Genomic DNA, 19,117 nt, shown 5'->3' with positions numbered 1-19,117 from the left:
TAATAATAATAATAATAATAATAATAATAATAATAATAATAATAATAATAATAATAATAATAATAATAATAATAATAATAATAATAATAATAATAATAAAATTAACAGTGTACGTTACAAAGAAAAATCAGGTGCAGATAAATTATTATTAGATAAATTATTATTATGGGTTGAATTTCTGGAGCCCCAATCGTAAGGCGTTAAGAAATTTTATTTATACCAGCTACAAAATTATCTACTGCAGTTTTTGCGTCCAATGCACTGGAACAGGCCGCCGAACGGCGATACACCTTGTGTTTCCTGGTAAAAGAGGAACCGAAACCCAAACGAAAACTGCAAAATTGGCCGGCCGCTGCACGGCGCCACCATGCAGCGCTTCTGTCATCATCATTGCGTTCACTGTTAATGGCGGCGCCCTGCTTCGCGTCGCGTCTGTGGGGATGGCAAAAGAAAATCAGGCGTCGCTCAAGAATTCGAAGTTCAAGTGCAAGCCCAAGAAGCCCAATAGAGACAAGGAGCCTTCCTCGTCCTCGAATCCAAACGAGAACAAGGTAAGACATTCGTAAAGCCTTGCTGGCAGCGTTTGTTTTACGCGGTCGCTGCCACCGTGCGTTGTTTACACGCGTCGTCTTTAAGTTCCCAGCCGGTTTCGGTGTCAAAACGAACGAATTGCGCCGGTGCCGAAGCGCTCGGTCTTCATTCTGTGTTCAAGATCACTATACTTCGTCCCTGATATGGCCGTACACGAAACACAAACGTTTAGTGAACTAATTGTTTGTGGTATTGGAATTACTATTCCGTACTCATCGTGTTGCACACCTCAACTCGAGGTAGCGGGGTTGTTTCCCGGTTACGGCGGTCGCAATGCGATGGGGGCGAAATGGGAGAAGTTGAAAAACTGTGTGTAATCGAAAGTGATCCGGAGTCTCCCATTGCGGTGTCTCACATAATCATTTTAGTACATGCATATTGGTTTTGGCATGCGGTGCGCCAGCAATTATTAATATTACGTTTGTATGGAGAAAAACAACGAACAAAAACGTGCTCACGATACCGTAGGTGACAGTAGACACTTTTAGTTGGGCGTACGTAATGAGCCTACTACGTACGCGGCACGATACGTTGCGTACGATACATGCGAAGCGCTCAAAGACACTTTTAGTTCACCGTATTGACCGTACCAAGATACGTTTCGTTCAACTAGACGTTTGTTATTAGAAATAAAACAGCAACAGGTCCAGGCACTCGCGCACACAGCGCGCTGTAAATGGTTTTTTCAGGACTTCCCCGAGGCGCCAATCTCTTCCCACGGCTCGGGGTGCCTAAACATATCGCTGGTTTGTACTTCCGCTAGAAGCGCAACATCGTGTCTGGTTCCTATTTGGTTCCTATTTCAATCGAGATATCGCGAGAGCGTTACGCCGCGTACGCCTCGCCTCGTCACGTTTACGCACGCCGCGCTTTTTTTTTTTTTTTTGCGTACGCGCGCATTTTTGAAATGATACGTTACGTACTGCACATGCGCAGTTCTCTCCCGTGGCAGTGCTGCGTACGGGGGCTCGTTACGTACGCCCAACTAAAAGTGTCCAATAACCGTGCTCGTCTACTACGTTCCACGTCGCGTAATTAGTATCAGCGGGCAGATTTTCTCGACGTAATCGCCCCATGTATACGATATATTGGCATGTTCCGACTTTTCGTGAACGAAGTGTCTGCCTGTTATTTATCGAAAATATCGTTTATTTTTTATTTGTGTGAAGTATTACGACCATAAAACGCGTTGTTTTTTTGTTTTTATTTACGGTGTAGGGTGCTTACTATATACGGTGTATTTCTAGCTTCTATATACGGTGTATTTCTAGCTTTAATGCCGGCGTCTTGGTAATAGAAAAGCAGTGTTGTTTTGTCAATAAATGAGTCCTAAATAAAAAAAAATAAAAAAATGTTTATCTGGGATTTTCGGTGCAAGGATTTTCCTATAATATTAATAAATTTAAAAATAAATTGAAATAGGTACACATAAGGCTAAAGGGAAACAACACAGCAGAATGATGTGGTCTTCCATACTATGGCGCTTTTAGGATGGAGCGTAGTCTAACAGCTTCTGTATAGCACCCAATATGCATGCTCAGTTAACATTGTTCTTTTTATCGTGCCGTGATCTAGGTTGATCATTGTTTAGTAACCCATGCATAAAACAGATTAACATGACAAAATAAACGACACATACGGGCCTAGAGTTATTTAAACGGTCCTTATATTGAATTACACCGATGCAACGCGGGCACTTTTGGTCGTGACTGTGACCTGAGCGAGAATTTTCATGTAGTCTGCCACTCACTGTTCTTAGTCAAACTTGCAATCTTTGATGTTGACTCGTCTGTTGTGGATCTCTTATACAGCTGTCTGGTGAATAGATCATGTTATGTTGCCTTAAATGGCCAAGCGTCTTCCTTGTACAAAGTTACTAGTGGGTTTCCTCAAGGGTCGGTATTAGACCCACTCTTATTTTTAATTTACCTTAACGACGTTTCTTTTGCAATTCTCTATTCTCATTTTTTTTTCTGGTATGTCGATGACATGAAGATATATATGGAAATTCAGTCAGTCAACTAGCTTGCTGCAGTCGGATTTGTGTTTTTTTTCTCTGAATGGTGTGACAACAATAACCTTTCCCTGAATACCTCAGATGCCAAGTTCGTGAGTATATCTCGCAAAACGTCCATCGTGTCGTTTTCATACTCTGTCAATACCGTGTCGTTATGTAAGGTTTATGAGTTCAAACATCTTAGTGTTCTTTTTGATAGCATGCTCAATCTTCCTGCTCACGCTAGACGGGCTGCTATGCGTGACCTTCGTTCTCTCGGCTGCGTTTGGCGTTTGCAGAATCTTTCGAGAATTCAGGTCTCCTACAGATTTCCAGGAATTGTACACCGCCACATATCTTCGTCAACTTAAACGTGTATCTGTGGTCTGGAATGGCATCGCTAAATATGACAGTGACGCCATTGAAGTGAGTTGAAAAAAAAAATCATAAGCATTTACAACCATAGTTTTGCTAGAAATGACTTCGTATCTCGTTCTGACGCTGCCTGATTATTGCCATTGCCTTCACGTCACTTCCGGATTCCAAATTCGGGAATTTCGGATTCCGTGTGAGTCAACCAGATAGCATCGACTATTTCTTGTTTCCACCAACTTCTTTCAGAACTATGCTGGTCACAGAATACGAAGTCTATATAATGTTGACTTTCATGATCTTGATGTTTTCCACAGTACACTGTCATTGTTTTTATCGCAGTTTTGCATTGTCGTAAAATAGTTTTTCATACTGTACAGATTCTTCTCTTTTTCGTTTTTTAGGAACCCTTTCACATAGTTGTGTATATTCCCCTTTATTTTTCACCTTTATTCTATGTTTCTCGTCGTGTCTTTTATTCTTCCCATTTTGCGCTGATTTCTTTGTGTCTGTGTGTTTACGCTCTTTTATTTAAATTTTTTTTCTGTAGACTGTATTGCATTATCTTCTTTTATATTTTGCGTGTGCCTGCACAAAGACCTCATGGTTGTTCCTGGGCACGTTAAATAAATTATTGATTGATTGATTGATTACTCTAATTTGTAGTCTTTGTAGTAATATACTGTTCTCACTGCTGCTATTGCTCATTATACAGCGATGCAGTGTTTCTAAGGATTGATTGATTACTATAATTTGTAGTCATTGTAGTAATATACTGTTCTCACTGCTGCTATAGCTCATTATACAGTGCTGCAGTGTTTGTAAGTTATACAAAATCAAACTACATACGCAGGCTGAAAAGCGTGAAGAATAAAGGGCGAGAAGTAAATGACGTACGGGCCCTTCTTCTCGTCCTTTGGTTGTTGGGCCCTTCATTCTGAGCATGTTTTTCCAAATCGCTCACTATACAAGACTAATAATAATAATAATAATAATAATAATAATAATAATAATAATAATAATAATAATAATAATAATAATAATAATAATAATAATAATAAACCCACAGGGTCCCTTATGCATTCATTTAAAACGACTCGAAGGCGAAAGCTACCTTCTTTTTCTTTTCCGTCGATGCATGGCCTTCAAGATCCGAAGCACCTCACCTGATTTTGCATAGCTTCTGTGAGCAGAGTACATTTAACCAAGCTGCGATGCCGTGGGATGAAGTCATCGTGTGACGTTACAACACGTGATGTAATGATGACGTATTGACGTCACGAATTTGGGGCGATCGGCGACGTGGAATGGCGACGTCATCACTTGACGTTGGATTTTTTTTTTTACATCACTCGTCCGCCATGCCGCTGGACGTCGACGGGCAAATTTCGCGTTTGGTGGAGCATCCGAGGCCTTAATACTCGCAAATGAACTCGCGAATCGTAATCGGGATCTCCGAAGCAGCGCACATCGAATGGCTTCCGTAAGGAAGCGTGACAAGCCATTGCCGTAGCCGAGAGGTCAAATTCATCTGGAGGGAGTTAGGCTTACGCCATGTGCTTCGAAATGTGATCGAGCACCACGCTATTGGTGCCTTTAGCGCGCTCTTCGAAACACGTATCTCTCTGTCTCCTCTCTCTCTCTCAAGCCCGCCATCCAGCTGTCAGCGCTCGAACGGGACTCCTTCTGAGTTAGTTAAGCTTTCCTTTGATGGAGTTTTTCGAGAGGAAAGGTAAAATATCGATGAAGTCGCGAGAGGAGAAGCGCGGAATCGAGGCGAACGGCGGGGATGCGGCGCGCGGTACTCGCGAATGCAAATGTGATACGGGGGCGTATAAGTATCGAGCAATCAGCCCCGAATACGTTATACACGCGCGTCTTAGTCGCCGCTCTGTATAGGTTCCCGAGAAGCGGGGCGTATTCCTTTCCTGCTCCTGATCGCGAGCTACGGTCCCTCGGACAGGGGAAGACAAGAAGAGGTTAACGGGGTTTGAGTGGAGTAAGTGCAGGAGCGGCTAAGAGAAAGAACACGGACAGGGTAAGGTTGTTTGCTTTTTTTTGCTTCGACGGCGAGCCTTGCTGTGTAAGAAGGAAGCGCCACTATAGGAACGAGCTTGGCAAGAGGAAGGACACGTATCCACGAGCGCTGGTGAACCAACAACCAACGCGCCAAAAAAGAAGTAGTGATACAGATTTGCTACGTAAGAGAAAAGTCGGTGGCTATTGAAGGGAACATGATACATCATGGGACAGTAACGATACATACACAGATCTATCTATCTATCTATCTATCTATCTATCTATCTATCTATCTATCTATCTATCTATCTATCTATCTATCTATCTATCTATCTATCTATCTATCTATCTATCTGTCTATCTATCTATCTATCTATCTATCTATCTATCTATCTATCTATCTATCTATCTATCTATCTATCTATCTATCTATCTATCTATCTATCTATCTATCTATCTATCTATCTATCTATCTATCTATCTATCTATCTATCTATCTATCTATCTATCTGTCTGTCTGTCTGTCTGTCTGTCTGTCTGTCTGTCTGTCTGTCTGTCTGTCTGTCTGTCTGTCTGTCTGTCTGTCTGTCTGTCTATCTACCTATCTATCTATCTTTCTATCTATCTATTTATCTATTTATCTATCTATTTATCTATCTATCTATCTATCTATCTATCTATCTATCTATCTATCTATCTATCTGTCTGTCTGTCTGTCTGTCTGTCTATTGTCTATCTATCTGTCTGTCTGTATGTCTATATATATATATATATATATATATATATATATATATATATATATATATATATATATATATATATATATATATATATATATATATTTATTGTTACTGCCCTGTGGTGTGTCAGGTGTATATTACCTTTGTACTGCTCTTTGTGCTGCCTCGCTTCTGTGTTGTCTTTTGTGAAGAATACGTGCGCTTTTCGGGGGGATTGGCTTAGTACCGTGCGTGCGCACGTGTAATGAGATAAAATGAGGGAGGAAGCATTTAGCTACCAACATTCTTCGTGACGCAACAGAATAAGGGGCGTGCGTGGGGCGGCGAAGAATTAAGAGCGAATGTAGGGGATTCAGCCTTTGCGAGGTACTCATGGGACGTTTGGTCTGCCGCTGTCATCTTCGTTTGACATGCCGCCTACGCATTGTCGCTCCAGGCGTGGCTGAGAAGGACTGTATATAGCGCTTGATGGGAAAGGTCAGCCGGGGTGCAGTGGAAGAGTAATTCGCTTTCGAGGAGTGCGCACCGCGGGAGTTGATGTGTTCTGTCGAAGTTTGAGTTTGTTACTCTCTTTCGAGGTGTGTGTCTCGCCCATGAACGCCTCGCGTCGTGTTGTTGTTCGTCTCGCAGAGAGCGCGAAATTTGTCAACGAGGTAGTGTGAAAGTGGAACGTGCAACCAATTTAATGAATATGGTCAATATCGCCCCTTCAGTGGTGGGGAGTTACGTTTGTGAATACGCAACTTGTTTATGCTATAATTTCGTACACTTGTGGTCAAATGAGAGCCACATATATTGCTCATTAGATTAACTGATCCTTCTGCTAAGTTAATATGCCCTGACGTAACCTCGGTGTGTAGCGCATAACCGTAGTTTATCACTATAGTGAAGGCACTATGATGTTCGACGGATGGTTTGACGTGTTGCGTTCCAGAAGCAACATCAAAAGTAACGCTTTTCATTAACTTAATGCAACCGAAAGCTGTTTGCGTAAACGTTTGGAGCCTATGATTTCAACTTTTAAATGTCTAAATATAACATGACCTAATGTAGAATAATGAAAAACTTATGTACATTCCGTTTTGTAATACTGAAACTTACTCAAAACTACATTTTTTTCATTTTATTTCCTTAAATGCACTTTTGAGTTCCTTGGAATTGCCTATGTTAATTTGACAAATTTGTAGACAGTGCATCATAATTCGATATTAAAGGGGATATAACGGTGCGAACAAACTTAGAAGCTTATCTCGCCTCTAATGATTAATACTATTGGGGAGAGTAGTGAGGATCGGAGTACTATTCACATAAATATCTTTAGTTTTGTTGTGCTTGAACGTATAAGCACGTTTGATTTATTATAATCTATGTCTAAACAAGCTGCAAACCTTTTGAGACGTACTGGTTCCTATGACTCTGGATACAGCTGTAAAAAATTAATAAATAGTTTGAGAGGGCTAAATTCTTTCCCATTCCACCTGCTTGTATGGGTGGAGTGAGACATCGCTTGCGAACAGTGGGACGTATGTAACGCAATTATCCAAGTGTGTTCAGCGAGCATTTTAAGTGGATAGTTGAACATCAAACATTGAACGGGGTGGCCCGAACTTTGCTGCACTGGTAGCTTTTGACACTGGAATCTTCATCACAATGTCCGTGATTGCATGTGTACCTTAGGAGGAACGTAGGGCTGATAGCTCTTTTCTTTGTTCCGCAGGAACTGCGCACTGACGCTCGCGTGTCATTACTGCTCTTGACTCTATAGCCACGTAAGGAACGTCATGCTTTTGTTGCTAAAACTGACAAGAAAAGGATCGCCTATTTCAACTTGAATATATTCATCAGGCCAATTGATTTCACAATTGACATGACAGTAATTATTAAAACCTGACATGTCGTTGTCAGGCTAGTCAAAGACAAGGGCAAGTGTCGTCTTCACTCGGAGAACAGCAATCCTTCGGGAAACGCCAGTTCGTTTTTGGATGGGCCGTGGCAGTGATCTTGACTGCGATGCGCTCATTTTTTTTTTTGAAGACTTGTCGGGCTAACTTCTGTGAATTTTCGCTCAGCCATAAGCTTCCCCAAACGGACATGTAAGGTAGTTTGTCTTACTTTTTTTTTTCTGCACCGTGTAACGAGGTGCGGAAGTTGGATAGATGAGAAGGGGACAGTTTCCCGTTCTTCCGTCAACTCAGCTGTCCGATTCCTTCCAAACTACGTTTCCCAACGTAAACGACGTTGAGTGGCCAAAGTTCAGTCGTAATGCCTAAAGTTTTTCTTTGAAAAAGTACATCACTGATGCGTGTTTTTGAAGGAAAATAAATATAGACGGCCACAAAGCGGTATAAATCTCAGGGCGTTACAATTGTGATAGCAGATAAGAACTTTGGACACGTGAAATAGGGGCCTTCCAGTTACAGCTGCTGGCTTCATTCGCCAAATACGCCCGGTATTCAGTCGGTGTGTGAGCACCATTTCATGATTCGTTGGCTAACGTCCTTGAAGTAACTGCAGGAGAGGTAGAAGAGGCACCCCCATTTTCTTCTATAACTGTCCCAGTCCTGCGGACTCTCCCTTCAGCGTTATGCTGCGAATAGACGTCGCAAGTTTGATTCTCTAATGCCATTCTGCGTGGGTTCATGAGTGTTCATGTACATTGATCTGGGTGACACCCTAATAAGCCAGTCTATTTTAAAAGGCATGTCTAAGCCCGTTGTTAATTCGCTATAATATCTCAGAGAAATCAGTTGACCTAGCTTGCCAGCGTGTCCAGCTTTGGGACACCCAGAGTTACAGCACGTGGTATACCTTTAGCTGGAAGAGTTGTGCACAGATCTACTTAGCAACACCACCTGTGCGGCGAAGTCGTCCCCCGTTATAGCAGGTGACACGCCCAGCTTGTCTCCGGTGGATCACCGTTCTGTAGCCGACCGGCGATGAACTTGACTGGTGACGACTGGTGTCAATCCAGTTCTGTGCAGCGGTGGCCTAAAGAAATACAACTGGGCCGAGTATCAGCTTCTCCGCAGTGCGCGATTGCTAGTGGTGTTTCAAAGACAGACGCGCAACGTTGCTGTCTAGAAATAGCATATGCAGTAACTCTAGCGACACCGTTCTCGATCCAAGTGTAAAGACCACAGCGGCAATGGTTATGGACCACTGGGCAGTCGCAGGACATGCTCCGAGTCTTCCCTGATGTCCTCGCTCTCTTTTGCGCGCTGAACTCCGCGTATGACGTCATAACGGTAAACTCGCCCCGCTTCACCGTTACCCCTCGTTTGTGTTTTAGGTAGCAGTCCTAAGAGACGCCGAAGTTCGCTGTCATTGCGAGGCAGTGCACAATGACCAGAGTGTCGCAGGTATAGACTGTACTTTGAAGACGGCCTATATTCCTCTCGTCTTTCACCCACACTCTGGAAGACGATACGGCGGATATTACTGACCTAAATCAACAAGCCTGTCCATGCGCATATACTATACCAGCACTGGCCAACTCTGGCCAGTGTTAGATGATGATGGTTGATGGACGGTTTGTGTTGTCTATAGCGCTGGATAATGTCGGCTAGTGTGCCGCAGCAGTGTAGCGGTTACGGTGCGCAGCTGCTGACCTGAACGTCGTGGGTTCGATCCCAGCGTGGTCTCATCTGTATAGAGGTGAAATGCTGGATGCCCGCGTGGTGCGCGCGGTCTTTGCACGTTGAAGAACACCATACAGTCCACATTTCAGAAGCCCACCACTACGGCGTCTCTCGTAATCATACCGTGGTTTTAGGACGTAAAACCCGAGTTATTATTATTATTATTATTATTATTATTATTTATGCCTTCCTCAAAACAGAAACACCGTGTTTATAAAACTAATTACAACAATATAGTCTATGCCGGTTTTAAATAATTAATTAGTTTTTAGTACTGCGGGCCAACATTTTTTTATTCGTGCAGGAGGTGAAACACCGTCGCTACCAGTGCCACGTGGCACAATAGTGGTAGAATAAAATACTGAGAGAATAAGTCTGAAGTGTTGTACATGTGTATTATTCACCTAATAAAAATTTTATAAATGCTAGTGCACTGGAAGATGGCTTCAGGGAGACTCTTCCAGTCAGAAACAGGGCGAGAACAGAACTGCGTTTGAAGGTTTCCCGTTCTTGCTGAAACTAGCTCTAGCCGACGACTTCTCGTGCGGACTTTTTGGTATAGTCGAAAGATTCTTCGGTATTTCGTGACGCGGTATACTCAGTCTGTTTGTCGAAAGGTGTTGTAAGACCAAAACAAACGGATCACTTCCCCGCGTATCCCAAATCACTAAGGTGTGGTCAATCGCATGCAGCGTTCGCTAGTAGCTTCCCCTTTTTGCAGCAGGCCGCTGCTCGGTGTCCGCAAGGGAGCGACTCGGAAAGCCGCCGATGAAACTCGGAGTAGGAAGAGTAACGTCAAAGGAAAAAGAAATAAACAAAAAAGGAAAAGAGGGAGGAGGGGGTGGCGTTAGGCGCTCCGTTGAGAGGCAGCGGGGAAGGGGACAGGGCAAATTCGGTGGGAAGGATCGACACTTCCTTTACATTCGTACGTGCGTGGCCCCGGTGGCGTCGCGACCCCCTCCCTTCCTCGCTCTCCTTTTCTTCGACTCGTGCTCCAACCTGCTGCTGCAGGCTTTGGTCGGCGCGGCGGGCAGCAAATGCCAGAGGCGGCTCGCGCAAGCGATCTGCGGGCCCGTCTCTCCGTCGGAATGTTCTTTCATGTGTAATTTGTCGCGGTGCATCATTGATGAGCATCGATTGCCCTTCTCTCTGTCTGCCTGCCGACGTGGGCTCACGTGCTCCTGTCGGTGGACCGCTTGTCGTTCCGTTTCACTGTAGTGCCCTCCCCTGCAAGGACACCGTCACTTCTTACGATAGACTTGCTTCACTTCTTGTCGGCTCGTACCGACGTTCATAAGAACTTTTTTTTTATTTTGCTTCATTTATATTGGTACCGCGTCTGATATCTTACTCCTGGTACACTCAGCTTGCGTCGTAGTTAGTCGGTGTACGCTTCGAGTAGTGCTCGCCGTGCTCTGCGAATTGGTAATTATTCATAGAGACGACAGTTTTTTGGGGCTGCTTGAAGGACCCTGCAGAGACTGTACCGTTCCTACTTTGCTGGACTTACCTTGAGATTGCTTTTTGTAGGGCTCATCTTAGCGTTAATACCCGAAGCAGAGAGAAAAGGAATATGTAGAGAGGTCATCTAGACTACCTCCAGTTTGCTAACCTACGCATGGGAAGAGGGGAATAAGAATAAAAGGCAGGAAAAGGGGGTGGAGAGTGCCTCGCCACGGTTGTCTAGTGGCTAGGGTACTCGGCTGCAGACCCGCAGGTCGCTGGATCGAATCCCGGTTGCGACGGCTGCATTTCCAATGGAGGCGGAAATGTTGTAGGCCCGTGTGCTCAGATTTGGGTGCACGTCAAAGAACCCCAGGTGATCGAAATTTCCGGAGCCCTTCACTACTGCGTCTCTCATAATCATATTTCTCAGGTTTGAGAGAAAGTCCAGCTGTTCGAATCGCCTGAAGAACTGCCTGTAAGCGCTGGACGTGCTGCTCAAACGTGTCCGAGAAGACGACCACATCGTCAAGGTAGACAAGACACGATTGCCATTTTAGCCCAAAAAGAACTGTGTCCATCATTCTTTGAAAAGTAGCATAAGCTGAAGGGAAGGACCTTGAACTCGTAGAGCCCGTCAGGAGTAATGAAGGCGGTCTTTTCGCGGTCGCGCTCATCAACAGAAATTTGCCAATAGCCGCTGCATAGATCCATGGAAGAAAAATAACGAGCGTTGCGAATGCGGTCCAGCGAGTCGTCTATTCGTGGTAAAGGATACACGTCTTTCTTCGTGATCTGATTCAACTTTCGGTAGTCGACGCAAAATCGCAGGGTACCGTCTTTTTTCTTTACTAAGACAACAGAGGACGCCAAGGGACTGTTCGATGGCTGGATGACATCGTCCTTGAGCATCGCTGGACCTGTTGGCGTATAACGTCTTGTTCTTTTTGCGAGACTCTGTAGGCGTGCTGTCGAATGGGTCTCTCGGTAGGCTCGGTGATGATACGATGCTTGGCAAGCGGTGTTTGGTTCACTTTCGAAGTCGTAGCGAAGCAGTCTCGAAATGAGCTGAGTAGCTTCAGAATACGTCCCCGTTGTGCGGACGGTAGACCCTGGTTTACGTCGAGAGTGCTTGCGAATGTCATGGCGGAATCGTCGCACGACAAAAGAGCAGATAATGTTGAGGGACCAGGGACGTCGGCAATATCCTCAAGGTATGCGATCGCAGTGTGTTTGGTAAGATGGCGATACTCCTCGCTGAAATTCGTGACTAATAGGCAAGCCTGCTTCCTCCTGGGCTGAACAATACCTCGGGCAACGTGGATTTGTTGTGCAAAAAGTAGGGACAAATTTCCTTCTGCAATTACAGCATCGGGGACGTCTTGGTCACATTCAACGTTGATAAAGAGGCTGCTGCGGGGAGGCAGAGTAACAGATTCGGAGGATACACGTAGGGCAGCCTTCGATAAGCGGGCATTTTCCGGTTCAGGATGAAACGGGTCCTCGAACGACACCTGCAAGTCTCGTAGGTCAATAATTGCGCCGTGTTCGCGAAGAAAGTCCAGTCCCAGAATGAGTGGACGGGAGCACACAGGTAATACGAGGAAAGACCCTGTGAACGTCGAAGCACGGACTCGAACACGGGCTGTGCACATTCCAGTCGGCGTGACGAGGTGGCCCCCTGCCGTGCGCAACGGGAGTCCTTGCCAAGGGGTAGTTACCTTCCTCAGTATGGGATGCCAGGGTGCTGCTTATAACCGAATAATCGGCGCCGGTGTCGACGAGGGCAGTGACGACGTGATTATCGACGTGTACGGTGATGTCGGCGGAAACAGTCTTATGACTTTCGAAAACGACTAGAAAGTCAGAACGGTCTCCGTTGGGTCTTTGCGTCGAGGGAGGCTTTTGACAGTTCGTTGGGACGCGGCTTCACCCCCAGGAGCCGCGGTTTCTAGTTTCCCCTGTGGGGACTCGGTGACCGGCCTCTGAAAGGAGCATAAGATGACGACGGAAAGCTAGGTGACGTGGGGCGGCGAGGTGATGGTGATCGTGATTGGGGACGTTGACCAAGGTGAGGAGCTTGCTGGCCCGTAAGGTACGCTTCGATGTCGCGGGGACGCTCACCGTAACGCGGGCATCGGGCATCAGGGTGGAAGCCACGGAGACCCAGTTAGCGGTACTGGCAATTGCGGTAGACGTGACCCGCTTCGCCACAGTGGTAGCAGAGTGGACGGTTATCTGACGTACGCCACATGCTGGCCTTTGTGGCGTTCTGTCGCGATCCAGATGGACGATAAGTTGGTGCACTCGGAAACCTTGAGGCGGGTGGCGGAGTCGAAGAGGTGCCCTGGAATCGATGGCTAGCCTGATCCATTGTCCGCATGGTGGGATCAGGAGCATGTGGTGCAGGATACCGCAGAGCCGCCGCATAAGTCAGCACAGGGGCCTCAGGCCTCGTTGGCGCGAGTGGGGTGACCACCTGTCGGATCTCATTTCGGATTAAGTCTGCGAGAGCATTCACGGGTGGTTGGGGTCCCGCTGCTTGGAGCTGGCGCAGCTCCTCCCGCACGACGCTTCTTATGAACTCTGCGAGGGCATGCCTCTCGCTGTCAGCCCCGATAGAGCATGCAGCAGTGGTCACGTCGTAGCGTTTATACTGTGAGGACCGATGCTGGAGAGTACGATCCATTGTGGTCGCCTCATTTATGAACTCAGCCACAGTCGTCGGTGGATTGCGCACGAGTCCCGCGAAGAGCTGCTCTTTTACCCCACGCATAAAATGCCGCACCTTCTTTTCCTCGGACATTGCAGGGTCGGCACGCTTGAAGAGTCGAAGCATGTCCTCGACAAACATCGACACTCTCTCGTTAGGTCGTTGGTTCCGAGACGAGATGGCCTGTTCTGCTCTCTCTTTCCTTTCAGTGCTGCGGTACGCATCACGAAATTTTCGGCTGAACTCTTGCCACGTCGCAAAGGAACCCCCGTGATTCTCATACAACGTTTTGGCAGTCTTCTAACGCAAAGTAAACTCTCCGGAGCTTGCGAGCTTCATCCAATTCGTTTATGTTGGCAACTCAATCGAAGTGGTCAAGCCAGTCATCAACATCTTCATAAACGTCTCAATGAAATTAGCGTGGTGTTTGCGGCGCATGAAAAACATGCGGAAGAAAAGAATAGGCGTCGTGGGTTTGACTCGCCTGGTTAGTAGTCGAAGTTGCCATATCGTCTTGAAAGAGAGGGCCGTATTCGGGAGATATGCATTCGGTTGTATTATTATTATTATTATTATTATTATTATTATTATTATTATTATTATTATTGTGATGTAACAGTAAAGGCAACCTTTATTAGGCCCGGAAGACACGATGAAGCGACCACGCCCAAAGCACAGAACTCAGACAAGCCAAGTCCCCACAGCAGAAGAAGATGACGACCACTCATGATGATGAATATGTGTAAAGATAGATGATGTGCTTAGTGAATGCCTACACTTACTTCCCCCCCCCCCCATGTGAAAGCGGTCATCCTGACCGCAGTTCTTGGCCGCATTTTAAAGCGAAGATGAACGCCGTATGAAAGGCTTCATGCGGGATACGTGGACTATTTCTGCTGCCCTGTAGCGGCGGTCCGTCGGAAGAAGAACGGGTGCCACGCGATAATTCACAGGAGACGTTTGCTCCAAGACAGTGTAGGGGCCAATAAAACGTAATTGAAACTTCTCGCACAGTCCGGGAGTGCGAATGGGTGTAAGAAGGAGGACTTCGTCGCCAGGGCTGAAAGACACGGCACGATGAGAGGCATCATATTCAAGCTTGCGATCCTGTTGCTTGGCTTCAGTGTTGACGCGAGCCAGCTGGCGGCAATGAAGTAGACGAGACACGTATTCTTCACTTGAAGATGAACATGGTTTGACAGGCGCAGAGAAGAACGAAACATCGAGGAAAGAAGAGGGAAAGCGACCGTGGACGAGGTAGAACGGCGAGTAACCGGTTGTGCGCTGTACAGAGGTATTATACGCAAAAGTGACAAATGGCAAAATGGTGTCCCAGTTTCTGTGGTCGGGTTCGATATACATCGCAATCATGTCTGACAGTGTACGATGGAAGCGCTCAGTCAGGCCGTTCGTCTGAGGATGGTAACTGGAGCTTGTTTTGTGTGTAGTGCCGGCGGCCTTGAGCACTTCTTCGACGAGTGCTGAAAGAAATACTCTTCCACGGTCGCTCAGGATTACACGAGGAGCTCCGTGTCGAAGGATTATTGCTCGAAGGATGAAGTCGGCCACTTCCGAAGCTGATGCAGAAGGCACGGGAGCTGTTTCGGCGTAGCGGGTCAGGTGGTCGACAGCTGTAACTATCCAACGATTGCCCGTGACAGTCATAGGAAGCGGACCATACAGGTCAATGCCAACTACCTCGAATGGTTGCAGGGGACACGAGAGCGGTTGTAATTGTCCACTTCGAGTTGATGTAGGTAGCTTGCGACGCTGACAAAGGGCGCATGAGGCAACGTACTTCGCGACACAGGTGGACAAGCCCGGCCAGTAGTAGTGACATCTTATGCGGTCATACGTTTTCTGGAAGCCCATGTGTCCAGCAGACATGTCGTCGTGATATGTCTTGAGGACTTGAGCCCGAAGAGAGCGAGGTAGAACGGGCACCCAGCGTTGACCATCAGGGTGGTAGATATGACGGTACAGGACGTGGTTGTTGAGCTTGAATTGCGTCAGCTGTCGGCGAAGACGGGCGTTAGGGGGCCGGCAAGTCCCGTCAAGACGGTCCATAATGCGGCGACAGTAAGGGTCAGCACGTTGGTGAGATAAGAACAAACCACACTCGCTTGGAGAAGTTGGGTCCAAAGTAGTTAATGACGAAACATGTAGGGAAGAGACGGCCGAAAGCTTCTCGTGTGCAGCAGTGGCGGGTTTGTTAAGCGGCTCCGAAGAGAGCGGGCAACGCGAAAAGGCGTCGGCGTCTTGATGCTTGTTTCCCGACTTGTATGTGATAGTGAAGTCGTATTCTTGTAAGCGAAGAATCCAGCGACCAAGGCGGCCGGACAAGTTCTTGATTGTCGAGAGCCAGCACAAGGCGTGATGGTCCGTAACCACAGTAAAGTGGCGGCCGTGGAGATAAGGTCGAAACTTTTGTATCGACCATACGACCGCTAGGCACTCCTGTTCGGTGATGGTATAATTCTTTTCAGCAGGGGTCAGTGCACGGCTCGCGTATGCGACGACTTTCTCACGTGAAGATTTGTCTCGCTGTAGAAGAATTCCACCAATGCCTCGACCACTAGCGTCTATATGCAGGAGCGTAGGCGCGGTTTCGTCGAAATGGCAGAGGACTGGTTCGGATGTGAGTGCACACTTCAGTTGGGCAAACGCCGCTTCACATTCAGGAGACCACACAAAGGCGACGCCTGATCCGAGCAACTTGTGCAATGGTGAAGCTATTGAGGCGAAGTCTCGAATGAATCGGCGAAAATAAGAAGCGAGGCCGAGGAAACTGCGCAAATCTTTGGCTTTTTCAGGACGCGGGAAGTGTTGGACAGCGGAAATCTTGTCAGGATCGGGACGAATACCGTCCTTGCTTACGATGTGGCCTAACACTTTAATCGTCTTGCTCGCAAAACGGCACTTCTTGGTGTTCAGCTGAAGGCCTGCGTTTGCAAGGCACGTAAGAACTTCGTCCAGTCGTTGCAAGTGCTGAGGGAAGGTTGACGAGAAAATAACGATATCGTCTAAATAGCACAAGCAAGTCTTCCACTTCAAGCCTCGTAAAACTGTGTCGATCATCCGCTCGAATGTTGCTGGAGCATTGCAAAGGCCGAATGGCATGACGTTGAATTCATACAGCCCATCTGGTGTTGAAAACGCTGTCTTTTCTTTGTCATCCTCGTGCATGGGTATTTGCCAGTAACCTGAACGCAGGTCTAGGCTTGAAAAGTACTCAGCACCTTGCAGTGAATCCAAAGCATCGTCTATGCGCGGCATGGGGTAAACATCCTTGTGGGTAATCTTATTAAGTGCTCTGTAGTCCACGCAAAACCGCACGGAGCCATCTTTTTTCCTTACTAAAACAACAGGGGATGACCAAGGACTCGCGGAGGGAGGTATAATGTTCCGTTGCAGCATATCGGCTACATTTTGTTCAATGATTTCACGCTCGGATGAAGAGACGCGATATGGTCGACGGCGTACGATGGAAGTGCCATCGGTCTGGATACGATGCCTAATAATGGACGTCTGTCCCAGAGATGAGGAATGGGCATCAAACAATCTCCTATGCTTTTGTAGCAAGGCAAGCAACTCATCTGTCTGTGAAGAGGTCAGTTCTGGACTAATTGTCGCAGCAAGAACAGAAACGCTTGATGAACGTCCAATAGAAGGAAGGTCAGAACACGCTGGCATAAGAGAGACAACAGAGACAGGTTGAGATTCAGAAACGCAAGCCATTGTGGTGCCTTTAGGAATGAGAATTTTCTCAGAAGTCTGGTTTGTAGCGTAGAGAAGTCCGGAGCCATTGTGGAATCGCGCTAGACCTGAAGCAAAGGCTATACCTCTTGCGAGACAGCGTGCAGATGGTTGGACAAACACGTCACCAGAGTCGATCACATTATTATTATTATTATTATTATTATTATTATTATTATTAAAATTATTATTTATTACTTAAAGCGGTATGAGCCTTGGGACAGGAAAAGAAGAAGCACGAGAGCCGGGGCAGGAAGAAAGAGAAAGATGAAGTTGGCGATAAAGCAGACTAAGATGGACGCCAGTTCCATACTGAGGCTGTGATGCTGTTTCGTTCTTTTAAGTAGGAACACCACATTATTTTGGCGCAACCGGCCGTCGAAGCCAACATGTGGGTGACGTTCTTCGTTGACGACACCTCCGCGGACAAGATCATCTTTTCGAAGTACCAAGTTCAAGGTGAAGCAGTGGTGGACATACCCCGTGAGCTCTGCTCGGAAGAACTCGTGAACCTGGTTGTGGGAAAGGTAGCCGTGGACACTACTGAACTACGACGGAAAGGTGCTGTAAAAGTAAACTTGCGTATGGCGACCTTCTACAACCTAGTTCTTGAACCAGCGCGTCGAAGAGACTCAGGATCACGGTCTTCGACGGAAGAGGTGAGCTTCGTTTTGAAATATCTTCAGCTGCAACAGGAACAGATTGCGAAACAGAGTCAAATAATCACATCCTTTATAAGGTCTCTGAATGCTGAGAAACCGGTGGCTCAATTCGAAGAGCCTGATGCCTTCGACGGTATGTCTTCAAGTCCAGAAAGTTGGCTAGAGTTCTACGAATATGCCGCTGAAAACAACAGGTGGCTCTCAGATGAGGATAAAATCACTAACATGCGTGTTTACTTAAGAGGTGTTGCGCTCAAGTGGTATGACATATGCATTCAGGAAGACAGTGACGACTCTTGGAGTCAGTGGAAGAAGAAACTTTTGACTGCATTCGGAAGCAATACAGTACATGGATGGAGTACAGCACTTAATTTCAAGTCCAGGCAAAGTTCCCTTGTCGAGTACTTCTTCGAGAAACACCATCTTTTAAAGCTAGCTGAGCTTTTGCTTCTATCTACGGCCTTAGTAGTCTTAATAATGCATGGATTACACACTGAAGTCTTGAAGCAGGTGCAAATACGGTCACCAAGAACTCTAGATAATCTCCTGGATTGTCTTCAGAAGATATAATCAACTTCGGAAACAAGAATAACCGCCAATTCAAGCAGCTGTTTCAGTCGGAGTAAAGCGGACTGGTCAAACCGCGATCAGCGAGAACCGAGCCACCTCGCAAGTAGCACGGATAACTTGACCTGGCGCGCTCCAAGAGGTCTAGTGAATAATACCGACACTGAATCTCAGAAGAATTCAACAGAAAAAAAAAGTAATAAATGAGGGTGATCAGTCCCACCCGACGACTCCAAATGAGACTGTTTATTCAAGTTCCTCTAGCCTACTTCACATTCCCGTCAAAGTAGAAAACAAGCCGATAATGGCTCTCGTAGACAGCGGTGCATCTGTGTCTATTATAAATGCCAATATGGTAGATGCACGTCACGTGCATAGTGGAAGAGTCCTACGGGTACAATCAATGATGGAAAAGTAACGTTGCATGATCAGTGGGCCTTTGTAAACATCGAGTTCCAGGTCATAAAATAGAGAGCGAAGTGTTGGTGGTAGAGAGGGTGACGTACGACTTTTTGCTATCAAGGCCAGATATAAAGAAATCAAAGATCAACGTATACTGGGACGATGTGGTTCTAGTCGAGGCCGTAGCAAGAAACGAGACATATCAAGGTAGACAAGAT

General features: G+C 46.4%; 1 protein-coding gene across 1 annotated transcript in view; it reads left to right on the top strand.

Moving 5' to 3' along the window:
- The first annotated feature begins 405 nt into the window (after nucleotides 1-405).
- LOC119174735 (transcription initiation protein SPT3 homolog) overlaps nucleotides 406-19,117 on the top strand; it is a 122,143-nt gene continuing 103,431 nt past the window's right edge. Inside the window, exon 1 of the mRNA XM_075895184.1 lies at nucleotides 406-551. Within this exon, the coding sequence (XP_075751299.1) occupies nucleotides 441-551 (111 nt within the window). The 5' untranslated portion in view covers nucleotides 406-440. The remainder of the gene's footprint in view (nucleotides 552-19,117) is intronic.

Source organism: Rhipicephalus microplus, chromosome 5, assembly GCF_043290135.1.
Source record: "Rhipicephalus microplus isolate Deutch F79 chromosome 5, USDA_Rmic, whole genome shotgun sequence".
NCBI lineage: Eukaryota > Metazoa > Arthropoda > Arachnida > Ixodida > Ixodidae > Rhipicephalus > Rhipicephalus microplus.
Note: the sequence above shows the minus strand (reverse complement) of the source record. Positions and strands in the feature narration are given on the sequence as shown.